The 27,345-nt window shown below is 39.0% G+C and overlaps 1 protein-coding gene across 6 annotated transcripts in view; it reads right to left on the reverse strand.

The window, feature by feature from the left end:
* PTGER3 (prostaglandin E receptor 3) overlaps positions 1–27,345 on the reverse strand; it is a 201,234-nt gene that overhangs the window by 35,139 nt on the left and 138,750 nt on the right. For 4 of the 6 annotated variants that reach the window (XM_040470633.1, XM_040470628.1, XM_040470630.1 and 1 more), the window contains one exon: positions 13,673–13,832. The exons of the other annotated variants lie outside the window; for them this stretch is intronic. In XM_040470633.1, coding sequence (XP_040326567.1) covers positions 13,818–13,832 — 15 coding nt within the window. In that variant the 3' untranslated portion in view covers positions 13,673–13,817. The remainder of the gene's footprint in view (positions 1–13,672; positions 13,833–27,345) is intronic. 6 annotated transcript variants of the gene reach the window in all.

A 27,345-nucleotide genomic window follows, 5' to 3' on the forward strand; every position in this document is an offset into this window, starting at 1 on the left:
CAGATTTTACAAATCTGTTTTACATGGGAGCTGCCTGATTTATGTCAACTATTATTTTCTAGCTGGGTGGTTATGCTAGGTTTCATAATATGCCAAAGCTCATATTCAAATACAAACTATAGACCAGCATGTAAACAAGAGGCAGAGAAATATTTTTTTTTTCTTCCACTGAGCAACTCAAAATAAGGATGGGAAAAGACAGCTTCATATGGGTTTAATCCTGGCTGGAAAGCAATGAAGCAACAACTCTGTCTCTTTCGTTTTGGTGGTAATCAAAGCAAGCAAAGCTGTGGGTGTTGACTCTTTGAAAATCAGCGGAATTCTACCATGTATGCTTGCTAGTCTCACCCTGGCCTTTCTCCAAGCTGAGTAGAGAACAGCTCCAACAAGCCCCCCTGACTGAGCAGAAAAAGCACCACATGGTTTTTTTGCGGGAGATGCTGAAGAGGCATGAAATGCACCAGAGAGATAGTGTTTTTATGCTCTCAGGCAGATTCAAAGCTTCTGAAAAGCCACCATTCAAAGGATAAATAATAAACACCAAAGAGAACCACAGACAAGGGTAGGGAAGTTCAGGAACACATAAATGTATGTATCTTATGTCGATCCTCATTTTCCAGTCAGCCTTCCAAGAATTAAACATCACCAGAGATGCTGGGAAAAGGACATGCAAATCTTCGGTAGTAAGAAAGTAGGCCTTGATTTGTGTACTTGGGATTTTTTTTTCTTCTGATGGAAAGACATGGGACATAGCAGTGATGTTTACTTCATGCATTTGTGCAGATGAGAAAAAGATCCCTCTTCCTTAGAGATTCTTCTTCTCTCTGCCTGCACCCTTGTGCTGTGAACGCCATGCAATATGGTACTGCATATAGTTTGCAGCCATCGGAGACAGAGTGAGCCACAGCACATTGCAGGTTTGGGAGGTTTATTTGGAAAGTAAAATGCTTGAGAGCTGCTGAATTTATCTTGTGTTCAAAGAAGTCTTTCCCCTCTTTGATGCCATCTTCACTTAGATTTCCCTGCTGCTGAACTACTGTAGCTAGATCTATGCTAAATAGCTCCTTTGCAACATGCAAATTAATGCCCCCAAATCTAAATCCGGTGCACCAAAAGAATTTCCACTTAAGGTTGTGCTCCATTTGTTGATTTATATTTAAGTTCTGTTAATAATAAATATAATTATCTTATTTCTCTGTTGGAGAAGTTTAGTTTGAAGATGGACAGGCAATTAGTTTAATTTTTGTTTGTGTATAAAGATTAACAGATCTTGCATTCAGAAAAAATTAAATTACCACAAAAAATTAACAAGAATCATGATACCAGTTGAATAATATTTCAAATTAGGTGTTAAGATCAGGTTTCCATTCTAGGCAATATATAGTTCTTTTTATAAAGTTTATGCTTGACAGTTTTTTTCTTGCAGTGACAATCTATTAGATGATTCTTCATGTTATATCTTGATAAAAACTTGAGACAAGAAGGAAAAATGTCAGATTACTAACTTCCTCTTGAAAGCCCCAGGTATCTGTGAGGACTCCTTCTTAGGCTCCTTCTCTTGGGTCAGTTTTCTTTCTTTACTTTTAGGAGTTACCTTCCATTTTACTTTATACCATAGCTCTTTTCCTGTCTTTCATTCCCAAATGCACCTTTGGGACATTTGACCTTTACTGTGTGACTACTTGAAGTTGTACATTAAGCATGCATGAATTCTTCTTCACCTCTTTCAGAAACTTCATTTGGTGCTTCTATGTTATACCATTTCAATTCAGCTCAATTCAACAATTATTTCTTGATAGACTATTATGTACAGACACTAGACAAGGACTTTGGGGGACATCAAGTTGAAGGAAAGATAGACCTTGCACTCAGCATTCAATAGGCGATAGCAACAACAGTAATAACAACTGGCATTTAACTTTTATTCAGTGTAGACCTAGAAGTCCTAGCCACAGCAGTCAGCCAAGAAAAAGAAATAAGAGGTATTTATATTGCAAAGTTAAACTGTCACTATTTGTAGGTGACATGATACTATATGTAAAAAAAAAAGTCTTTTTTGAATTATTTTTAAAATGTATTTATTTTGAGAGAGAGAGAGAGAAAGTAGGGGAGGAGCAGAGAGAATCCCAAGCAGGCTCTGTGCTGTCGATGCAGAGCATGATGTGGAACTCAGTCCCACAAACCATGAGCTCATGACCTGAGCTGAGATCAAGCGCCAGATGCTTAACGAACTGAGCCACTCCAGTGCCCTGATACATAGAAAATCTTAACAATTCCACCAAAAAACTACTAGTAAAGTGGCAAGACACAAAATTAATACCCAGGAATTGGTGGTGTTTCTATATACAAACAACGTCACAGAAAGAGAAATTTTAAAACAACACTGTTGGGGCGCCTGGGTGGCACAGTCGGTTAAGCGTCCGACTTCGGCCAGGTCACGATCTCGCGGTCCGTGAGTTCGAGCCCCGCGTCGGGCTCTGGGCTGATGGCTCGGAGCCTGGAGCCTGTTTCCGATTCTGTGTCTCCCTCTCTCTCTGCCCCTCCCCCGTTCATGCTCTGTCTCTCTCTGTCCCAAAAATAATTAAACGTTGAAAAAAAAAAATTTAAAAACAACACTGTTAACAATTGTACCAAAAAGAATAAACTACCCAGTAATAAACTTAACCAAAGAGGTGAAAGACCTTGTACTCTGAAAACTATAAAATCCTAATGAAAGAAATTGAAAATGACACAAACAAATGGAAAGATATTCCATGCTGATGGACTGGAAGAATTAATATTATCAAAATGTCCATATTACCTAAAGCAGTCTACACATTTAATGCAATCCCTATCAAAGTACCAACATCATTTTTCACAAAACTGGAACAAATAATCCTAAAATTTGGATGGAACTACAGACAACTCCAGGTAGCCAAAGCAATCTTAAGAAAGAAGAACAAGTCTGGATATATCACAATCCCACATTTCAAGATATACTACAAATCTGTAGTAATCGAAACAGTATGGTACTGGCACAAAAATAGACGCCTAGGTCAATGGAACAGGATAGACACCCCAGAGATAACGCACATATATAATATCAATTAACCTATGACAAAGGAGGCAACAATATACAATGGGGGAAAGATAGTCTTTTCAACAAATTGTGTTGGGAAAGCTGGGCAGCTACATGCAAAAGAATAAAACTGGACCACTTTTAACAGCATACACAAAAAGCAACTCAAAATGGATTAAAGACCTAAACAAGAGACCTGAAATGATAAAAATCCTAGAAGAGAACCCATGCAGTAATTTCTTTGACAGCCATAGCACATTTTTCTAGATACATCTCCGGAGGCAAGGGAAACAAAAGCAAAAATAAACTTTTGGGACTACATCAAAATAAAAGTTTTTGCACAGCAAAGGAAACCATAAACAAAACAAAAAACAAACCACCAAATGGGAGAAAATTTTTGAAAATGATATATCTGATAAGGGGTCAATACCCAAAATATATAAAGAACTTCTACAACTCCACACTGCTGAATGTGAGTGATTTCATCTTGTGCACCACATACATTCACAGGAGTTTTGTTCTATTTCTTTCCTACCTTAAACACAGTAAGCCCTCTTACTTTCTTCATATTTATTTGAATGCTATCCTGTCTGGAACCTGCTTCTTGGCCACAGTGACTTCTACTCATCTTGTAAAACTCACTTTTAGCTTCCCCAAGCTGGGCTTTCCTGACACATTCCCCCCTGGGGGGGCATTAAGTGGCTCATCTTTGGATTTCATCTACAACCAGCAAATCCAGTCACACAAAACTTACCCCACTCCTTTGTCTATTTCTGATCCTAGGCCATGAGCTGCTAACAGGCAGGGACTCTCATTTATCACTGATGATTGTTTAACAAAAGAATGAAGAAACAATAATCCAAAAATTATTCCTCTTTGATTTTTGGAACGCATTTCCTGTATTCCAGTTTGCTATAAATACAATCACCCACAACTGGAGATGTCACCCAAGGACTTACGGTTAAATATTGATAAAACAGCCAGAAACATTTCCATGAAATTTAAATGTTTAGCACCTCTAGTGCTGCTCTTTCCTTCACTCCTTGTTACTCTTTGTAGAGGTTCTCTCCTCTTCTCTAACCGATAAAGGCGAATCTTAAGAAATAAAACAAGCAAAAAAAAAAGCACCTCCAGTTTTAAAATGTGGGAACATCAAATGACAGCCCCAACTGCTTGACGGAATGAAAACAAGGTCAGTGTCTTATCCTTCCACAGTGGTTGCCCCCCCACCCCCAACGCCGAGCCAGAACTGTGCTCTCGAGCCATGCTGTTTGTTTTACAGCTTGCGGACTTGCACAAAATTCTTTTTCTCTAACAACAACAATCATAAAAATAGCATGGTCTTTTTTGCAACCTTACTCATAGCCTAAGGAAAGGAAGATTACAAAATTATGCCAGCATAAGAGCATCAGCTGAGATCCCAAAAGGTCCTAACAATACTTGGCAAATACTTTTTATAATTTGAAGAACTGACTAAGAGAGACATATGCTATGAGTCTTAGAAAAAGACATTTGAGGTTGCCCTTAAAAGTGGGAATGCAGCAAATCAACACAGTCTTTGCCGTGAAATTCTCACTCAACTGAGAAGGGCAAACCCGAAAGAGGTCTGAGTCAGTTTTGAAAGGGCTTCCTCCAAGACAGAAATGCATTTCTTTACAATCATCCCATGAACAAGTATTATGGAGCACCTACTATACGATCTCTGGTGTGAAATACCCAGAAGTGAGGTAGTAAAATGTGGAGTTTCAGGGGGAAAATAGACTGGGGGCAGACAGACCTGTATTTCAGTCCTAGTTCTCTCACTTATTCGCTGTTGCTTTGAGGCTTGTTAGTGAGCCTCTCTTAACCTGTGCTTCCTTGTCTATAACATGCTGATAATAACCCTACCTCAGCTTTGTTCTGACGCTTAAACAAGATCGTGTATTCAGAGAGCTTAGCAAAGTGCCTGGCACCGAGTGGCGCTTAGTAAACGGTGGCTGTCACCTGCTGATATGTATTTAACATGGCTGGTACCAAGCACAATCAATCTCAAATGAGAAGCATACAGAGAAAATCTGTTACAAGTGAAAGTACGTCTCTAGTCTTCGTGTGCTCGTAAATTATACCAGGCCCTCCAAAGATAAACACAACCCTACTCTCTGTCCTCCGCCAGTAATTATAACCTCCATTAAAGCAAGAACATTTCTTCGTTTTCCTTTCTAGCTTTCTAGAAAGAAACCATTCCCACACCAGACCAAACACCATTCCCACAGCATATCTTGAAGTATATATTGAACAAGATTTCACCAATATCCTTTTTGCGGTTAGGTGATTGGCTCTTGGAAAGCAGAAACAAGGTCCACTATTCGTCTTTTTTTTTTATGCTGTTACTACTGAGTACAAACTAGAGGGGAATTAAGGACAAAACAAGACAGCTCAGATTGGATCTAATTTACTAGCTCCATCCAAAAGTTCCCAGATCAATGTCCTAATGTGGCCTGAGGGAAGGTACCCATCAGGTGCCAAATACCTTATGTTACCAAACCTAATTTTCATGCTAAGCCACATGAGGTAGATAACACATTTCCCCATGGTATAGAGGAAGCCAAGGCTCAGAGCAGTGAAGACTTTTCCAAAGCCAGGCAGCTAAGTAGGCAGCACCTCGATTTAATCTAGAAGAACCTGATGCTTTCTCCCACAGCACACAGCCTATTGATTCAGCAATGACAGTGGTTTAAAGAATAATATCGGAACAGGGCCAACATGCTGTGCATGGAGTGTAGAATATTGGTCACTCTGCTAAGACAGCATCTTTTTTTGTGACACTGTTATTTCCTGATGAGGCTACCTCACCAGGACTTTCCCCAGCATCTGTCATATCCTGGTAGGTGTCAAGATCATAGAGAGAAACCATTTTTTTTTTCACTAAAATCCAGCTCCCTGAGTTCATATGTCAGTGTTCAGGCAGGAATGTGAAATGCCTTTTACATGACTAAACTCTCTTCCCTGAATAGTCAAGACTTTTCCATGAATGGATAGAATTTTATAATACAAGATGTTCAAATAGGTCAGGAAAAATTCCTTTGAAAACTACTGCCAAAATGAAATTCTCCAAATGTTCCGGTCGAAAGTACGTTTGCTGCTAGGAATACAAACAACAGAGAAAATTCATTTGTTGATAGCTTCCCTGATATTTTAATTATACTCTCCAAATTCTGTTTTTTTTCCTCGATGTAACAATTTTATTCTCAAAATAAAAATGTTTAATCCACATGTAATAGTAAAATTAATGCATTATCTTTTTTCCTTGCTGTGAAATGAAATTAAAAATGCCAAGAAGCACATTTTGCTTCCAGCAGAATGGAAAGTAACCTTTGGAAGGGCCTGATAAATTTGATTTCTTATGTAGTTTTCTGATAATCATCAGTTTAACTCTGTTAAATACCAAGTGGCATTTTAAGCCTGCAAGTCTGCCAGAAAACTACATTGAATTCCCAGTGTCTTAAGTGACCTTGAATAGCTTAACACATTTCAGTATCTTTCTGGTTGTCTGACATGAGGCATATTTGGTTATTTTCATTGCCTTGTTGAAGGCAAACTTAATATGTCTTAAAAAAAATGTGTTACATAATTTGTTCAACCCATGGAGGAAAATTAGAATTTTTAACAATACTGTGAATTTTTAAATTCCTGTGCCATTTGGTTGAAAGCTCACCTTTAAGCAAAAGAACATTAAAGTTACTCTGTTTTTTGAAATCTCTCCCTTGAAGCCACTCCTATCCCCCTCAGAGATCTACTCATCTTTATGAGAGACCTATAGAGTAGATGTTATTTTTTTAAGGTATTATTTAATTATTTTGAGAGAGAGAGCATGCATGCATGAAGGTGGGGAAAGGGCAGAGAGAGAGGGAGAGAGAGAATCCCAAGCAGATTCTGCGTTGCCAGCACAGAGCCCAACGTGGAGCCCAAACCTATGAACAGAGAGATCATGATCTGAGTCTAAATCAAGAGCCAGATGCTTAACCAACTGACTTACCCAGGTGCCCCTGGAGTAGATGTTATTAATTCCACTTTATAAATGATGAAAATGAGACTCAAAGAATGTACATATTGAGCCCCAGAAAATGTGACTGTAAAGGGGCAGAGGCAGGGCTCAAACCACTGGGTCTGATACCAGGTCCAATCTTTTAACCTGAAACATGACTTTCTTAGCATTCCCTTGTTTTTCTCTCCTTAAAGTTTCTCTCTTGATATTTTAACTTTGAATCTCCCTCAGCACCATAGTGAGAGGACAGAATTCTGACACAGATATGACAACTAGAAGACATGAATAAGTAATTTATAGGTCATGATCTTTACCTATCCTTTTTTTATTTTCTCAAAACTACTTGATAGTTGATAGTTCATCCTCTGTGTGTATAGGGCTTTCTGAGCAAGTCTTTTGCTGGGCATGAATAACAAAGCTAACAATCTAAGGTTAATGTGGTTAGTACCCTTTTCTTCTAAAGTTTATTTATTTATTTTGCAAGAGAGAGAGACAGAACATCTGCAAGGGGAAGGGCAGAGAAAGAGGGAGAGAGAGAGAACCCCAAACAGACTCTGGGCTGTCAGCACAGAGCCCCACGCAGGGCTCCATCTCACAAACTGTGAGATCATGACTTGAGCTGAAATCAAGAGTCAGACACTCAACAGGTTGAGCCATCCAAGGGCCTCAATGTGGTTAGTATTCTAAAGGTTTGAACAAGCTTGTCTCTATCCCTAAATAAGATGAGTGGTTCCAGGATTCAACTAGTTGCTTATGGTCAATTATTGCCTTTGAATAGCAGTAACTCCTTATTCCATGCAACTACAAAATCATGAAAAATCCAACATAAGGGCTAATTGAATCAGCATCACTTTATAAACGAGTTTGGGAGACGCAAAGCTGAAATTTGGATTCCAGATTCTGCAAAGACGTTTTAGAATGCTCTGCTCAGTCCCTGCAGTGAAGATTTCACAAAAACAAGGTTCTGTTTCACAGAAAGAGCTCAGAGCATACTTGAGGAAGAAAATATAGAGAACAGGAAAGGAGCCAGGTCTCACATAATGTCATGTACAGGACTGTGACATCAAGTTGACACTGTATCCTCTTGACAGACTGTTTTGTTTGCATCTGTCATCATAGAAGACAATGAGCGTTTCAAAGCTCAAGCTAATTTCACAAAGGGACTTTCAGCAGTGGTCAAGCAGTTGTACTAGACCAAGGGTGCCAAATAAATGCTTTCCACAGATCCTGGCCGTCGGTGACAAAGTCCCTGTAAAACCAGAGTAAGATTAGGAAGTAAGAGCAATGCAGTCCTCGCTGTCATGCTGTTTGGTAGAAGGCTGCACCTGACTCTTCTGGGAAAGACTGCCCTTTGCAATGAAATGATAACATTCCTAAGAGTTTTGGCATTAAAATATCTCCTGTTTGAAAAGAATAAGATAATAGATTTCAGGTTTGTTTGTATTTTTTTTATCCTTAATTAAATTACAAGTTGGCCATTGTTAGGGATTGAATTTAGTCCCCTAGCTGAAGTTTTAATCTCCAGTACCTGTGAATGTGACCTTATTTAGAAATACAGTCTTTGGAGATGATCAAGTCAAGATGAAGTCATTAGGGTGGGCCCTACTCCAATATGACCGTGTCTTTATAAAAAGGGGAAATTTGGACACAGAGACAGATACACACAAAGGAAAGATGAAGTGGAGATAATGGGAGAATGCCATCTACAAGCCAGGGAATGGCAAAGAATGCTAGCAACCCCCAGAAGCTAGGGTAGAGGCATGGAACAAATTCTTCCTCACAACCCTCAGAAGGAACCAAATGTGCCCACACCCTGATCTCTGTTTCTAGCCTCCAGAATCTTGACACAATACATTTCTATTACTTAAGCCTCCTAGTTTGTGATGACTTGTGTGGCTGCTCTAAGAAATTAATGTAGCCATCCTAGATCAATTATCTATTTTTCTTTTATTTTGTTTTGCTTTTTGAAATTTTACTAGTTATTGAAATCTCAAAGTCTGGAAACCCTTAAACCACATTACCTTAAAATCCCATCCAGGGGCGCCTGGGTGGCGCAGTCGGTTAAGCCTCCGACTTCAGCCAGGTCACGATCTCACGGTCCGTGAGTTCGAGCCCCGCGTTGGGCTCTGGGCTGATGGCTCAGAGCCTGGAGCCTGTTTCCGATTCTGTGTCTCCCTCTCTGCCCCTCCCCCGTTCATGCTCTGTCTCTCTCTGTCCCAAAAATAAATTTAAAAAAAAAAAGTTGAAAAAAATAAAATCCCATCCAATCTTAAGATTTTATGATGTTTTACACTGTTGAACATTTTTCCTAATTTTTCTGATTAGTCATTAAGTGCCCACAGGATTGGAGACATCCAGATTCTCCTTAAGAAAGCAGAGTACAAACAGGAACAACATTTAGGTGTTACAGGGCCAAACCTGAGAAAATATCTCAGCATATGGCTTGAAACATTGAATGTGGATGCTCGATTGATTTCTTTCCCTGTAGTTTGAGTAGAAATAAAACTCGATGCTCCTGGTATAATATATAAGGATCCAACACTCCTCTGGCCATGGATCTGATGAAGGTGTATGTTTCTCAGAAAGTTAGAGAAGGGTACCCAAAAATCTATGGGATCTTCTATTTGGTTCATCAGACAGTCCTCATCTCTCATGGGTCATGGTAACTCTTTCTCCTTTCCTTTCTCCTCCTCAGCAAGCTACACAAGAGGAGATTAGGGGCAGTGAGGTATGTTTTACCAGATCATGCTTGAATGCACTGACGAGTGCCCCATTTCCCTTGCCCAGATGGGTTTGAAAAAAATCCAGCTGGGAATTCATCCATTTATTCACTCATGCATTTATCCAATGAATAAAAAAAAAAAAAAAAAAAAAAGAGGAGACCCAGGGACACCAATCCATGTTATATATCACACTGTCATAAAATGACTCTATAATTATAATAACTAGTATGTGTTAAAAATCTCTACCTTCATTTTATAGATGAGCTAAAATAATTGAACTTGTCCTTGGTTCTACCACTGATGAATGCAGTAGCTTGACCTTCATTCTGTATGTCTCCTCTCCATGTCTCCTCTATATCAAGATGCCTGCCCTTACAACCCACCAGACTGGTGTATACACATCACTGTACCCTAAGACATGCCTTCACTCAGGAGCTGGCTTCTCCCAGTATCTACACACCTCTAACCAAAGTCTATCACCTCACAAAAAAACTGGTCTCCAGAAAAACTTCCAGAATTCCTGGTCTCCATCCTTGCTCAGCCAGCCTCCCAGCACTTAGATTTTTAATTGTGTAACTTCTGTTTGTTTGTTTGTTTTGCATTTATTGGAATGCTGTGCTGTGTTTGATATCAGCATGTCTGTGTATTTGATTTTATCTCCCTGGAAGATCATCTGCTCTTTAAAGGGAAATACTGTATCCCCTAGTTTCTAGTCCTAACCTCGCTGCTAAAGAGATAGACAATATTAGTTATATCACTTAATCTATTTGAACCTCCATGTCCCAATTGATATAAAAAGAAGGTGGTGGGAAGATGCAGTCTATCAACATCTCTTACCCTGGTAGTGTGTATATAGGTCTCCCAAGCATCCCTGTCCTTTGCTGGCTCTGAGAATTGCCCAGTTGAGGCTCATGGCCATATTTGCTCATGTGAAGGCTACTCTGGTCTTATCAACGTAGACCACCCCCACATCTCTGCTGGGCAATACTACTGAGTGTAGACTCAGGCAGCGCACACTGCCGCCTAACCTGACCTTCCTGTTTCTCTCCTCTCCCTTTCATTTGCCATAGAGTCATAAATACTGCTCCAGACCAAGATGACAGATTCTTCTCCACATCCTCCTCATCTTTACAGACACCATTCCACCTTCCTAAAGTACGTTTACACTTCCTGCTTCCTCGATCCATCCCTACTCCTATAAGACATGGTCATTCCTCACCTATTTCGTGAAGGCTTTGCTGACCACCAATCTGCCATCAGAATCTGTGCAACTGCTGTAGCATTTAAAAATATTTGTCCCTTTGCATTTTAACTGCATCATATAGAAATAACATAGTGAAATGCTTATGAGCATAGTTGTCTTGCTCAACTGCCTACCTTCATAATCATCACTGTGCCACTTACTAGCTATTTGCCCTGGACAAATTATTGCTCTGCACCTCAGTTTCCTCATCTGTTGAATGAGGATAATAATAGTATTTATCACCTGGAATGTTTTTAAGGATTGATGAGTTAATGCATGAAAGCACATAGAATAGTGAACATATTATTGAGTTAACACTATGCACGAATACCACCCCATATCTCTTTTTCCCTCTAGGATTTCAAATAAGAAAAGAACTAATTCGTTATAACATCAGATTTGTAAAGTCGTAAGATCTCCTTTTCTTTCTTTTAAATCTCTCTTTTCATCAACCACTTCATATCCTGGTACCCTCTCTCTTTCAATTGTCTGAGGTAATAATGTTGACCTGCCCCTCTGCCTGATATTTAAGTAATGCACCACGAATTAGACCATTCCTGTATAATAGGACAGGGTGCGGCTTGTTGTTGGAAAGATGGAAAGACATAATATATGTGAAAATGCCTGAACATGTAGATTCATTCAAAGAATGTTCATTAAGCACCTTTTCTGTACTTAGCATGTGCCACCAGATCCTGGGAATACAGTCCTTGATTCATGTTGTTTCTGTTTAGTGAAGGATACAGACAACTCTATCTACAGTTGGGATGTGATGTGATTAGTTGTGATGAAGGGATGAAACCGGATGCTATCATAACCCACAGTGCATATAATTGTCTCCAAAAGTAGAAGAAGGCTTCCTGAAGAAAGAGCACCCAGGCTGAGTCTCAAAGGTGGAATGGGAACCAATCAGCCTTGGAAGAAGGGAAGTCTCCCAGGCTAAAGGATAACCACAGGGGAGAAGACAGAGAGGCCCAGAGCCCCGCTGTGTTTTGGAACTACTACAAGAAATTCTGAGTGATTGAAGAGTGGGAAGGGATAAGCATGGACCAGATTATAAAGGGGTTTTATGCTTCTGCCTGGATTTTACCCTGCAGGCAAGGGGGAGCACTTTGCATTAGGCAGGGGATTAACAGCAACAGATCTGGGTTTATACTGGCAGTAGTGTGAACAGTAAGTTGCAGAAGACTGCGGTAGAAACCAAACAGGGTTTTGTGGGGTTATTCCAATAACCTTCATGAGAAAATGCTTAAGGACCTGAACTAAGGGATGCGGATGAAAAGACCAGAGGAAAAAAAGGCAAAATTAAACAAATAACCTAGAAAGGAAAATACATAAAGTTCACACCAGTTGTTTTTGGGGTGTGACTGTACTATATCTTTCAGTGATTCAATGTCAGATTCCTCAACATTTTAACAGACTTTCTAGATGCAGCGAGTGTAATGATAGGAATTTTGAGTGCATCCCAGGTGGTCTTTGAACGGTAAGGACTTTGGAGGGTGCCTCACCCACATCTCAGTGGCAACAGTCTTTCCCATGGAGGTGCAGCCTTGGGTTGCAAAAATAACCCAAAGCTACCAATTTTATCCCTAATTTTCTTTGGCACATTTATTTAGATACAGAGCCTGTTTCAGATTAACTTTAATTTTATTTCTTATCTTACAGACCTCTGTCCCTATTTCTTTGCTGGATCACTGCCAAACCCCAAGCTCCTATCATGCACAGTAACTATTTCCTTCTTTGTGGGCGGGTAGGCTGCTGGAGCTAAAGGGAGAAGGAGATGTTTTCTGCTATATATATATATATATATATATATATATATATACACATACATATAACATGGCTGGACCTTGAAGCGTGGCTGCTTTGTATCCTCATCCTGGGTATCAGGCTTTTGTAGTGTACAGGAACCAATGACCGAGTGTCCACAGCTCTGAGTAATGCTAAATGTAGACTGAACCACCAGAGACTCCTTAAGTTTGCTTTTATATCCCTTCTGTTGATAATTTTATATTGTAACTGTGTATAAGTGATAAATTGAGGGAGGAAAGAGACTGTGAACATATTGCATTAAGCATTTCTATGAAGATCCTATTCGTATCCTGTCTGAGGTGAGACACGAAATGTTACGCATGCAGTTTGGTGCATACGTTAACATGGGAATTGCCTTCCAGATTATATTTCAATTTTAAGAAAGAAGAAGAGTGAAAGACACAAGCACAGTTTTCTGTCGGAGACCACTGCCATATGGAACTTTGTATGCTCCAGGAAGAGTGACAAGCCTGTACTGGAAGGTAATTGAAATTCATGACCAATTTATCTTGCATGGGCCTCTCCAAGCCCAAGTGACAAGGTGCTGATGGTCTCAACCTAAGTGGTTTGATATTCAACTGTTAGTTGCAATATATGTTGGACCAGCAGGAGGAAACAGATAGGAGGAGCTTAGACACACTGTAAGGATGTATACCAGGAATTACAGCTTAGTGAAGTTCGAATCATCTCCTCTTAGGAGAAATAGTGATACATGTGATGAGACTGATGCCCAAGATTTTGGGGAAAGATTTACAAGTAAAGCTGAGAGAAACAGGCTCATAAATTTCCTTGGCAATCCCCAGAGATCTCACCTTGAACTTAGAGGCTCAAGTGCCAAAGCTGAAACTTGAAACACTGACAGATGTCGATTTTTGGAGAAGATTGCTTTGGAGTGTGGTAGCCTTCTGTCTTGTTATTCAGATCCCCATAGTCCTAAATGGAGTTTAAATTCCCAAATTAGGATTGGAGGAGCTGTAAGAAAATGAATAGTCGTCAGCATTGCTTTTGTATGGAGGGGTGTCGTATAGAACAGGAATTGTGAAAGGCATTGGTTTTGACCAAGACTTTCATTGGGCTTCTCTAGATGTTCTATTAGTAAAAAAACAGATTATTTCAAGTAGATTACCATCACAACATTGAATAGGTATTATAGTAGGAAAGAGAAATCAAAGGTATCCATTGGTTACTGAAGTTTTGCCAGTTCCCAAGACAGATATTTGCATTCAATGATTTGTGAAACTTTTTTGATTACCTAGTACGTGCCTGGCACTGTGTTGATAACACGACTAGAGATGGGCCACAGACAGTTTCTACTTGCAAAGGATTTACAGTCCAGGAAGCATGTGAGGACCACTATTCAATCTAGGAGAATCTGAGAAGTGTTCCCTTCCAAAGGAAAATCTTTTAATAAATTATGTGGAGTATACACAGCACATGCAGCATTGGTAGTATTCAGGAAGTAGGACAACATTCAATCATCTGTTTACTTTTTCCCAAACCTAATTTTGGATTTTGAATCTAAGACTGAACAGGGATTTAGCCATAAAAAGGATGAGAAAAAACAAATAGAAAAACAAATGTGTTGAACTTCAAAAAGATAAAACCAAAGTCAAAGCACAGAGCTGAGATCTGAGGAGAACGGAGACTCACAGCTTCTCTCTGCCTTCCCCTCCCTCATACAAAGTGTTTACTAAACTAAGATGACATGAGTAATATCACTTATCACTGACAGGAAAACTATAAGCTCCGTCAAAGAATAATACTTTTATAGAAGAAACCCTACAACACACAAAAGTTGATCACGAAAAAATAAACTAGCAAGTGAGAAAAGGGAGAAAAGGGGCCCTTATTGAAAGAATAATGATGATGATAATAATAAGCCAAATAAAGAGAATAAGACAAATGTAATAATATAATTTGCACCACTGAAAGGGAAATGGGATTCCAGGGCCCTTCAGCTGCCCCCACACGGTAGTAGACTGAGGAACCCAAGAGAAGTGTTATTCACCATCTCCTGTGGTTCACCAGCTTTGGTGAGAACCAGCCATGTGCCTGGTCATGGGCCTCATGCAGTGGGCAGTACAAAGATGAATGAGTCACTTCTGTATCCTGAGGACATAACAAAAACAAGCTCAATCTACTGGGAAAGTGAACAGTGCTCCGCTCCAGTGGTAAAGTTCAACCTGTAGTAAATGCCAGATCAGAGGTAGAAAGCCAAGAAATCTAGCAGATTTGGAAAGAAAATAAGCAGTTTTTTTTGATAATCAGTAAATACTTCACAGAAGAGGGCCAAAAATGGTGATGAGGTCCAGAAAGAGAGAGAAGGCAAGTAACAGAAATAGCATGTGTAAAGGCACAGGGGTAGGAGAGTGCAAGGAATATCCAGGAAATGGCAGGGAGTTCTGTGCAGTTGTCTGGGGGATGGGCAGGGCTGACTTGAGGGAATGAAGATCTTATTTACCATGTAAAAGGTTTGGAAATTAAATGTATTGGTAATCAGTAGTTAATCAGACAGTGGCATGTTTAGTTTAAGAGAAATACTTGTAATGTCTGTAGTGGGTTGAATGGTGGCACCCAAAAAGATATGTTCATGTCTTAATTCCTGAAGCCTATGAATGTTACCTTATTTGGAAAAAGGTTCTTTGCAGAAGTCATGCAGTTAAGGATTTTGAAACGAGAAGGTAATGCTGAATTATCTGGGTGGGTCCTAAATCCAATGACAAATATTCTTGTAAGAGAAAAGTAGAGGGATATTTGAGACAAACACACAGGAGAAAGCAATGAGAAGACAGAAGCAAGGATTGGAATGATGTGGCTTCACACCAAAGAACACCAGGGAATGCCAACACTTATTAGAAGCTGGAAGAGGATTCTCTCGTAAAGCCTTCAGAAGGCGTTTCGCCCTGCTGACACCTTAATTTCAGACTTCCAGTCTCCTGAATTGGGAGAGAATAATTTTCTATAGTTTGAAGTTAACAAGGTTGTGATAATTTGTTGGAACAGCCCTGGGAAATTAATACCACTCTTCAAAACTAATCGGTACAAATGAAATAGCAATGACTAGCATTAAGTATCATGCGTTTCAATTTACAAACCTCTTTTCTACACATTATTTTATCTTATTTTCATGATAAAACTGTGTGGGAGTAGTATTATTATTTCCCCCATTATATTGTTGAACCTAAGCTTCAAGAAATAAAATCACTTCCCTAAGGTGTCCAACTTGTACCCTCAGCTCTGTTTTTACTACTAACCTATGTTGCTTTAGTAATGAGTCAGCCCTCATAGCCACCACTCCTCATCCACATGTAGTTGATAGCTTCAAATGGCATCTAAGGAGCTCTTGAAGTCCGAGGCTGGAGAATAGACCAGAGAAGGAGGGAAAGAGATGGAGGGATCCAAATGGGACCAAGATTAGGAGATTCTAAATAAGGATTAAAAACAATTAGGTGGCCCTCTTCAAATTTTCTTGGGTTTTAGCTACTGATGCTGTAATATTGAGTGAAATGTTTAAACTCCTTGAGTCTCTGCTTCCTATTCTAGAAAAAATGGGCGTAATAATCTCTAGCTGGGTTGGCTTAAAGAGTAAACAAACTGTGTATTTAAAAAATAACTTTGCAAACCCTAAGGACACAGCCTAAATGTTAGGTGTAATTATGACAGTTAAATCAGAATGGTGCAGTGCTCTGGTTCAGACGGGATTGCTCTTTAGTATCACGGGAGGAACTTTTAAAACTTGCTGATGCCTAGATTCTCCCCCAGAAGTATGAAATCAGAATCTCTTAGAGTGGAACTCAGGCATATTATTTTAAAAATCATCTTAAATTATTCTTATACATGCTGCCAGTTTCCTGCCAAAGTGGGAAAAGATGAGCTCTGGGGTCAAATTGGTCCAGGCATATATTCCATATAATAACTTTACAATCGCTGCTTATAATTGTGTAATCTTGAGTAGGTTACTTGACCTTTCCAAATCTCTGTTTTTTCAAGTTTCCAACAGGTGTAAGAATACTTAGCTCTTAATGCTGCTTTAAGAATTGAATTAAATGTATGTATGAATGAGACAGTTGGTTCAGGTTAGTTTGATTTCCCCCATCCCTTTTGCATCAATAAAGTCAATGGCAAACTAAAAGGGAAGAAGGGAATGAGGGAGTTGCATTTAGCACATGACATGCATTTCCAAAAATTAACCCCAAGTTGCATTTTCTCAATGAAGCGAAGTCATATAGAGGTGTGGCTCTTGTGTTATGAATGCAGACATCACTAAATGTAAACATCACACAGAGCTGTTTCTTATAAAAATAATAGGTACCCAGGGGTTATAATAATTCACATTAACTGTGAAACCAAGTGTTTCCTCATTAATCAATGCCATAGGAAGGTGCCAACTATTTCCTGTGCTTAGCAAGTCGATTAGATTAGAGTCACAAGACAGCACTTTCATTGTCAAGGGCATTTATGGTCATTGAACGTTAGGTCACCTGTAATAACCAAATGTCATTCTGTTCACCAATAGTGGAGGTGTTCAAAAATTGGTAATAAGATAGGGTGATGGTCACAGATTTTGTGGTTATTTTTATTTTAGTTATGAAAGATCTCTGTACTGCAAGGCATTTTAGAGTCTAAACTGGCATTTTTGTCTTTCTTTTCTAGTCTGAAAAACCCAGAGCATGTGGATGTCAGAAAGATGTTTCTTTTCTCTTAGAAATGTACAGTGCCTGCACACACTTGAAAAGCTCTAAGATATTCTACATCCAGTACATAATTGGACATGCTGTAACAACCTTGAGGATACATGCCTTTAATTTGCAATTATAGCTAAGAAGAGAATATTTCAGCATATTGTGAATTACATTAGAAACTTGTTTATTAAATAAACCATATTGTATTGGTTTACTGAGTCTAACCCCAGTAGTAATAGGCATATCTAGAGCCCAGATTTTGGCTTCTAATCCTGTTTCCAATAAAAAGAACCAGGGTTCCTCAGAGGAATGGCTGACTCAGGATTGTGGTAAGGATTACACAAAATAAACCTACACCAAAAGTAAGGACGTGTAAAGAACAAATCAAAGCATACAATAATGGAGATATGTCAAAAGGACACAGAAACCAACTAAAGGAACTCCCAGTGGCCAAGGAAGAAACATTTTAAGCAACAAAATAAAATCTTATTAGATTATAATCCAAAGTATAAAATAAATAAATACCCATGAGTCCATACTGATATAAATAAATGATTGAATAAATAAGTGGGAGAGAACAGACAAATCTCCCATACAGAGGAATCCCAAATAATTTAATTTTATGTAGATCCTTCATCCCCAAGGAGGCTAAGCACAATTCCCCACTCCTTTTTCTTTTTTCTTAAATTTATTCATTCTAGATAGAGAGACAGACAGACAGACAGACAGAATGAGACAGACAGACAGACAGAGACGGGCAGAGACAGAAGGAGACACAGAAACTGAAGCAGGCTCTAGGATTCGAGCTGTCAGCACAGACCCTGACTCAGGGCTCAAATCCACGAACTGTGAAGTCACGACCTGAGCTGAAGTCAGACACTTAACTGACTGAGCCACCCAGGCGTCCTTCCCCACTTCTTCTTAGTGTGAGCTGCACATAGCAACTTTTTTCTCCAAGAGTACAGTATGAAAAGGGCAAGGGAGAGGGGAGGAGTGTATTAGTCATGTTTCTCTAGAGAAACAGAACCAATGGGAAATATATATTATATAATTAATTATATATGTAATCAGCTATCAGCAAGCTGGGTAACCAGGAAAGCTGGTGGTATAAATCAAAGCCTGAAGAACTAAGAATCAGGTGAGTCAGTGGTGTAATTCCCAGTTTGAGGCCATAGGCCTGAGAACTGAGATTACAGGAGTGCATGGGTACGGAGGGACGCTGGTTCAAGAAGAGAGAGCATTCATCCTTCCCCTGTCTTTTTGTTCTATTTGGGCTCTCAACTCATTAGATAATGCCTACCCACACCAGTGAGGGCAGATCTTCTTTACTAGGTCTACTGACCCAAATGCTGGTATCTTCCAGAAGCACCCTCACAGACATACCAGAAAAAGTGTTATTGGCTATTTGGGCATCCCTTAGCCCACTTAAGTTGATACATAAAATTAACTATCACAAAGAGTAACTTTAAAGTGGAGAAGTCTGAAAAAAACTACCTTATCAGCTAATCAAGGTCAATATCAACAATGATAAATAATGTTGATAGTGTGTGCTTTTGATATGATGTGATGACAATGGCATTTTACCTCTGTCATCTTTCTCCCAGAAACCCATAGTCCCTGTCCAATTATGAGAGAAACATCAGGCAATTCCAAATACAAAGACAGTCTACAAAATACCTGACCAGGAACATCTGAGAAACTGTCACAGCAAAAAGGGACCTAAGGAGACATGATAACTAAACATAATGTGATATCCTGGTGGAAGCCTAGAACAGAAAAAGGGCATTAGATAAAAACTAAAGAAATCAGAATAAAGTATGGACCTCAGTTAATTATAACATATTGATACTGATTCATTAATTGTAACAAATGAAGTATATTATGATATTGTGATTTATAAGGAATATATATATTTAGTCATTCAGATGACCAAAACATATTTCTCAGACATGTTCAGTCTGTGTCCACAGTTCCTGGATCACAGTTCCCAAACCCTTGGGATTTCCTGAGTGATACGAGAAATGGGAACGTCTTTTGTTATAATATTTGGTCCCTGTCCTCAGTTCCTGAAAATGAGAAAAACATATAAAAAGAGATTGCCAATGGATTTTTCAAAGTGAAAGGCATATCAATAGTTTTAATATGTGCAAATAGATGTAACTTCACAATAAAGAAATACATATAAAACAACAATGAAGTACCACTTAAAAAACCCATCAGATTAGTAAAGACTAAATATTTCATAATATATTGAGATGGTAAGGTGCATAAAAACAGGTACCTTCCATTTTGTTGATGAGCATGTGAAATGAAATGCCTTCTCTGGAAGATATTTTAGTGACATTGTAGCAGAAGCTGATGGCACCCTACCTGTATCCCTGTGTCCATACATTTCAGTGTTAGTGGCCCAGTTTCCAAATGCCATCACCCCCTACTAAAATGGGTTGGCATGAAGGGCATGCACTGGCTTACGCAATATTTCTAGAACATGACAGATAAGGGGATAATGAGAATTATAAGGACAATAGAATTGGCTGGTTGCCGTTAGTGTCATAAGCATTCAGAGAAAAAAAAAATGGCAGGCTCAACTATCAATCAGGATATGATATGAAAGCCAGAAGTCTTCAAAGAACTGTTTACCATTTAAAAAGCAGCTTTTGGTACTACTGGACCTAGTAGAAACTTAGCCTAAATATGAGACATCTCCTGATAATTTGACAGGAGCTGCTCATCACAAGCTGGTTACCATCAGATCCTCCAAGTCATTAGCTTGGGTGGGCACAGCAGGAACCCATCATACAATGATACATTGTACATTAGTGATCAAGCATGAGTATGTCCAGAGGAACAACTAAGTTACATGAACCGGTGGCCCAGCCCCCCATATTACCTAACTTGTTTAACCAATATATCTCCCTCAGGTCACGCCCAAGATTTTACAGAGAGTACCCAATACCAGTTGTCAGAGGATGATAAAACCCAGGTCTGATTCACGAATGGGTTGGCTCAATGTATCCCATAAGCTAAAAATAGACTTATGAAGCACAGCTCCACTCAGGGGTGGTCATAAAAGACAGCAGTGAGGGGTAATTCTCATTACCATGGGCAAGACTTGAAACAAGACAAATGTTCAAGCACTTGTGTAGATGGTCTAAGTGGGGCGGGTTCAACTCTAGCAGATACTGTTGGTGCTCTGACCATATTCTCTCTTCCTTGCCCTTTAGTTCATGCCGTTCAGGCGTCCAGCTGGCAGCACCTGTGTTTCTTTTCTTCTCTGGCTCATAAACCCCGCGGTGCCTGCCTGTGAAATAGGCCAGAAGTGTTAGGGAGTTAATCCCTCCCAGGCAGTGGAACGTAGGGAAGCACAGTGGGAAGTACCTGTGAGGAGAGGAGTATTTTATAACTGAGGTTATAGAGAATTCCTAGCACACCATAATGATAAATTTAGAATGATGTTTAGTCATTTTGTTACTCCTTTTAAATTATCTACAGACAATCCCATTATTACCAGAACCTAAGGCAGAGTGCTGCTCTGTCCTCAGAAGTCCTTACTCCCAGGATCATACAGTGGCCTTCAGACAATGACTGACATGACAGGATGGAAGTCAATGCACCAATAGCCCAGTTCCTTCACCCTCTGAATAGGGTTACCCTGAGATTTGTGTCAATACTGGCTCCTAGAATTCCCTAGAGTTTCAGAAATCCTGAGCTCCGCGTACTCAAAGTTGTGAATGGCTTGCTGATATGCCCATTACTGGCTCCTTTCCTTCCCTGCCTCACTTTCCCACTTCCCTGTTTGACTTTCCCTCATCACCTGAATAAACTATGTGTATTTGGGTCCTTGTCTCAGGGTCTGTTTCTAAAGGGCCCAGTCAAGATGGGTATCTATTAAACTTGTAAATGTACACACCGGTTGCCCCAAGAATTCTACTTCCAGGAATATATCCTGAAGATATACTCACACATGTGCCGAAAGACATGAGGTCTTTACAATTATAGTAGTAAACACCATAGAGTGTTTACTCTATACTAAACATTAAAGTTCTTTTCAAGTAGCAGTTTTCTCAATCCTCAAAAAACCCTTCTGAAATTATTACCAAATTCCCATTTTCCATAAGAGGAAACTGGGGCATACAGAGGTTAAGTACTTGATTAAAACAGTAAGAGCTAGTGATACAGAGCCAAGGTTCAAACCCAGGAGATCTAACTTCAAAGGCCCAGCCTTATCCACTCTATATAAATGTACCAGCAAAGATACTTATAGCAACGGGTTTTTTTAAGATTTATTTTATTTTTAGAGACAGAGAGAGAGCGCACAAGCAGGGGAGAGGGGCAGAGGGAGAGAGAGAAAGAGAGAGAGAGAGAGAGAGAGAGAGAGAGAGAGAGAGAATCCTAAGAAGGCTATACACTGAGCATGGAGGGAGGGCTTGAGCCCATGGCCCTGGGATCATGACCTGAACCAAAATCAAGAGTGAGACACTCAACTGACTAAGCCACCCAGGCGCCCCTAGCAACATTGTTTGTAATAGCTAGTAACAGCCAAAATGTCCATCATGGGAAGCCAGTTAGGTAAACTATGATATGTCATATTAAAATAGTCAGAGCTATTAAAATAATAAGGTTTGTATATTAATATAGAAAGAAGCCTAAGATATTGTTACGTGAAGAAAGCAAGGTGCAGAACACTGTGTTTGCTAGAGAGGCTTTCAGTCTTGCAAAACCCAAAGAGCTATGTATATATATGTGTGTGTGTGTGTTTCTCTCTGTATTAATTATGGTGGGAATAGCTATTGCCTTAGGAAAGGCTTGTGTGTCAAAGCATGAATGGGAGACAGATTTTACACTGTAAACCATTTTTTACTGTTTTAATCTTTAACTTAAGTATATATTACTCTTTAAAAAGCTATACTAAAAATATGTATAATCAAAATATATACAAATTGACATGGAATCACAGAGGAAGGAGCACTTCATTCTACTTGGATGAGTCTCCAAAGGTCCCATGAGAAGGTCCTACCATATGGGTAAATGCAGATCACTCCTGGTAGAAGCACAAGGGAAGTTCCAGAAATATGAGAGCCCACAGAGTTACAGTTTGATGTGTAGAGTTTGCGTAAAATGAAGCTAGGAAGAGAGGTAGATATCAGATCGTCTGTAGATATATTAATTCACAGGAGAAATGCAATTATTCAGACCAATCAATAGCTACTTGACAAAGATGTTTTTCTTGTAGGCTTTTAAAGATATCTTTGAATACCGTTATATGGTATTACAAAGTGGGAAAAGAAAAATGTATCAAGTTAAAAAAGGGTTCCTATAAGGAGTATTAGTGTTCTTCATTTTCTCTTATTGAAGAGAGTTTGGCGAGGAAATATATCTATTAACAATCAGAGGACTGGAGGCACCTGGGTGGCTCAGTCAGTTAAGCATGTGACTTGGTTTCGTGAGATTGAGCCCTGCACTGGGCTCTGTGCTGACAGGAAGGAGACTGCTAGGGATTCTCTCTGTCTCCCCCTCTCTCTCTGCCCCTCTGCACCCTCTCTCAAAGTAAATAAATAAACTTTAAAAAAAGAATCAGAGGGATTGGGCAGTTGTTCTGAATAATGGCTGCACATTAGAATCGTCTATGAAGGTTTTTAAAAAAACAAATTCCCTGGATCCCCACATGATACTAATAAAATCAGTGGTTTTAAAACCTCTCCTAAATAATTTTAATGTGTAGTCCACATTCAGAACTCCCAAACTAGAAAGTTTATGGATTTGAACTTACTTTAGAATCTAGTTTATGAGTATCTGTATGGATTGATGGAATGTATTTATTAATTCATTCATTAAATATGTTTGGTAACCACACACACACAAAAAAAAGAATCAGAGAATTGAAGTGTTGACCGCACCACTTACAAACTGTAAATTCAATGTCTTCATCTGTAAACACAGATCATTATAGTACAAGCTTCATAGAATTAATGTGAGGATCAATTGAGATAATTCATGTAACAATATATTGCCTAATGTTTATCAGACATTCTATAATTGTGGCTTATTATTATTAATAAGGACTACTAAATAACAATTTCAACATAATCACAACCTTATTACCTTATTGATTTTGTTAGAAACTGAAAACAATGAAAGGAAAGCACTTCTCTAGGAAAATTAAGGTCTGCAGTTTTAATTCAAAAGAATCTCCTGTGCTCAAAATTATCTCATTTGCCTTTTCTGCTGCCAAACCCTAAATGACATTTGTGTTCTGCCTAAAAGCATATGGCTGACTGACAGTGTCGCAGCTGTGGGATCTGTCAGCATATCCCCAAAACATGGGCCATGTCTTCTGGTTCAACCAGTTACACCCAGAATGCTAAACAATGGCTGGAAGTGTTTGACTACGACTTTAAATGAATTCTTAAAAATTCAGAACATCAGTCTACCCAGGGAAATACAAAGATCTAAAAGTCATTAGACCTAACTTCATGTTAAAAAAAATATTGCAACCATCCTTTCTGCTGAGCATGCTAGCAAAAAGGTGACATTTACAAAATAGAAAAAAAATCAAACACTGGTTTAAAAAACTGTCACTAATGTGACAATGTACTGGCAATAGATCCTAATTGGCTATCACAAAAGCCACCACAAAAGGATGCCAAAGGTGTCACATTTTTTGCTCTAGATTGAAATCCAAATGTGCTTAACCTAAACAAAACATCAGACTGGTAGAACTATAGAGATACATCAAAGAAGCTAGATTAGAGATAGTTGTATCTAATATTTTAGTGACTCACTGTACCTATTTTCTGACTTTTCTGTTACACTCAGTCACCTGGGAAGTTCCTCCTGCATAATTACAGTGACAGTTCTTGTTTTCCAAATCAAAATTTTGAACACACATTTTTATAACATCAAATACTCTTATGGGGCCAAGGGAACAGAACATCTTAAGACTGTTTTCTCCCTAAATTCTAGAGATCTGGTATATACCTTTTAAGATATATACCCTGAAAATGGTATATATTAAGCTTTTAATTTAAAATACTTGGAAAGTGTGGGGCACCTGGGTGGCTCAGTTAGTTAAGCATCTGACTTTGGCTCAGGTCATAATCTCACAGTTCATAGGTTCAAGCCGGCATCTGGCTGTGTGCTGACAGTTCAGAGCCTGGAGCCTACTTCAGATTCTGTGTCTCCCTCTCTGTCTGTTCCTCCCCAACTCATGCTCTCTCTCTCTCTCTCTCTCTCTCTCTCTCTCTCTGTCTCTAAAAAGTACATAAATGTTAAAATTTTTTTTACAAACTTGGAAAGTATGAGTTCCATGAAAAGAGAGGAAAAATAAACTGGGAGAAGACAACAAATGTAGGATAGCAGAAACTGACTATAATTTATTTTATTATTATTTTTTTAATGTTTATTTATTATTAAGAGACAGAGTGTGAACAGGGGAGGGGCAGAGAGAGAGAGAGACACAGAATCTGAAGCAGGCTCCAGGCTCTGAGGTGTCAGCACAGAGCCCGACGCGGGGGCTCAAACTCATGAACCATGAGATCATGACCTGACCTGAAGTTGGAGGCTTAACTGATTGAGCCACCTCTCTCTCCTCATCAAGAACAAGGAACATCAAATGGGCATTCCTGTGGCTTCTACCTGCACTAGCATGCTGATTCTGTGGTTGGGTTTTGAACATGAACATAAGATTCTAATTTGTGGTACACTTCTTATTGTAGTTCCTGAAACAAATGATGATAGCTAATATGTAGCTAATATATAATATCCTTTAATACTGGATATATGGGACACAAATGCCCAAGCAAAATGAAACAGAGAAAAAGAACAATTTTGCTATTACATTTAAATTTAAGATATCTGCATCGAGGAAACAGGTATGGTTTCTTGGACACTTATTCAGAGATAAAAATAGAGGCCCTGGTTTTCAGCAACAAGAAGCTGAATAATAAATAACATACCTGAAAAAAATACATAAATCAAAAATAAAATATGAATGATGAATAACACAGGCTAGAACTGCTCTCTGGGCTCATTTAGAATGACACTACATTGTGTTCAAGAAGACCATCTGTAAAACATGGGTTCCACATCCTTATTTCCATTCATGCACACATGCCAGCAATTTATTTCTCTAATCATTTGAACCACGGGCTTAATTCTGCCCTGTAATTTAGTCTGCAGGGATCTAACCTGACCCAAAGCAATCTTGAGTTCCGAAATGGTGAGACAGGAATAATTTTGCCAGTTCTTCCCTTTCTAAAAAAGGAAATTTCTCTAGTCTGTGTATTCAGGTGTTGGTCTTTTGGCTCATGCTATAAAGAATCTGATCCTTAATTTTTTTGTAATTCTCAGAACCTATAATGAAATACCTTTCTCTTCTAGTAACCCGAGAGAAGCTGAGAAAGTCAGGAACACAGCTGGTCGGTAAACACAAAGAATGGAAAACATATCTTACAGAATATATTTACTTAAGTAGAACACCATTTAGATTTTCACCACCTGCCTGGTATGTTGACTTATATGTATTTAAGTGACTAGATACCATTTCAATTCAGGCATCAAATTATTCAACCACCATATCATTTACTGTAGCTAAAATTTAGGATTAAATAGGCATTTTTAAATCTCTGCTTTTACTGAAGAAAAATCCTTTTATTTATTTATTTTTCACTTTGAGTTTTGCTATAGTTCGTGTGTAAAAGAAAATGAACATAGGATACAGCTATTGCCTGCTGAGTCTACATTAAAAATTTTTTTTTTAACATTTATTTGTTATTGAGAGACAAAGACAGACAGAACGTGAGCCAAGAAGGGGCAGAGAGAGAGGGAGACACAGAATCTGAAGCAGGCTCTGGGCTCTGAGCTGTCAGCACAGAACCCGTCGCAGGGCTCAAACTCACAAACCGTGAGATCATGACCTGAGCTGAAGTGGGTGGCCCAACCGACTGAGCCACTCAGGCACCCTGCTGAGTCTACATTTAATGGAAGTGTTATTTTATACTCTGTGCAGTAGAGAGAAAAATAATTAGAAGCCAGAAAAGTTGGTAAGGAATTTCCATTTAAAATATCCATTTTTTTAAAAATGTTTATTTATCTCTGAGAGAGACACAGAGTGCAAGTGGGGTAGGGGCAGAGACTGAGAGGGAGACACAGAATCCGAAAAAGTCTCCAGGCTCTGAGCTGTCAGCACAGAGCCTGACTCAGGGCTCAAAGTCAGGAACGGCATCAGAAATTATAAATTCCACAAGCTGAGGGTGATAAAATGTATCTTCACAAATGACAAAGGAGCTCTAGAATTTACTAAGTCAGGGCTGGCTCCCAGTCTTCTCCTAGACCTTTACAGAGGCTCTGTTGATGGCAGCAATTCCTGGGGCTAAAAGTTGGCAAACTGATTAATCCTAACATTTGTTTCAATTTCTCTGTTGTATGTAGAAACTGCTGCAAGTCTTTCAAAAGGAAATGAGTGACAATGCAAAGTAAAAAGGAAACAGACTAACAGTCTCTGGAGGAACTTTAGAGGTTGAGGATCAGTTTTCTACTCCAAACTAAGCTTGTCATCAACACTTTTTCTAACCTTTTGGTTGATTTTGTGTTTTTAATGACAGCCTTCTCAACACCTTAGAGAAAATGGAGGACTGGCAGATTTCTTCCCCTCTTATAATTCAGATGATTAAGACGCCAAAGCTTCACTGTGACTAGGCAGTGCCTCAAAATAATTTCAACCAAGATTTCACTTTCTCAGGGTTCTGCTTGCTATAGGAAATCTCAGAAACCAAACTGAACCAAGGTGTTAATGATTAATTACG

Source organism: Herpailurus yagouaroundi, unplaced genomic scaffold (genome assembly GCF_014898765.1).
Source record: "Herpailurus yagouaroundi ecotype Mexico unplaced genomic scaffold, PumYag 77, whole genome shotgun sequence".
NCBI lineage: Eukaryota > Metazoa > Chordata > Mammalia > Carnivora > Felidae > Herpailurus > Herpailurus yagouaroundi.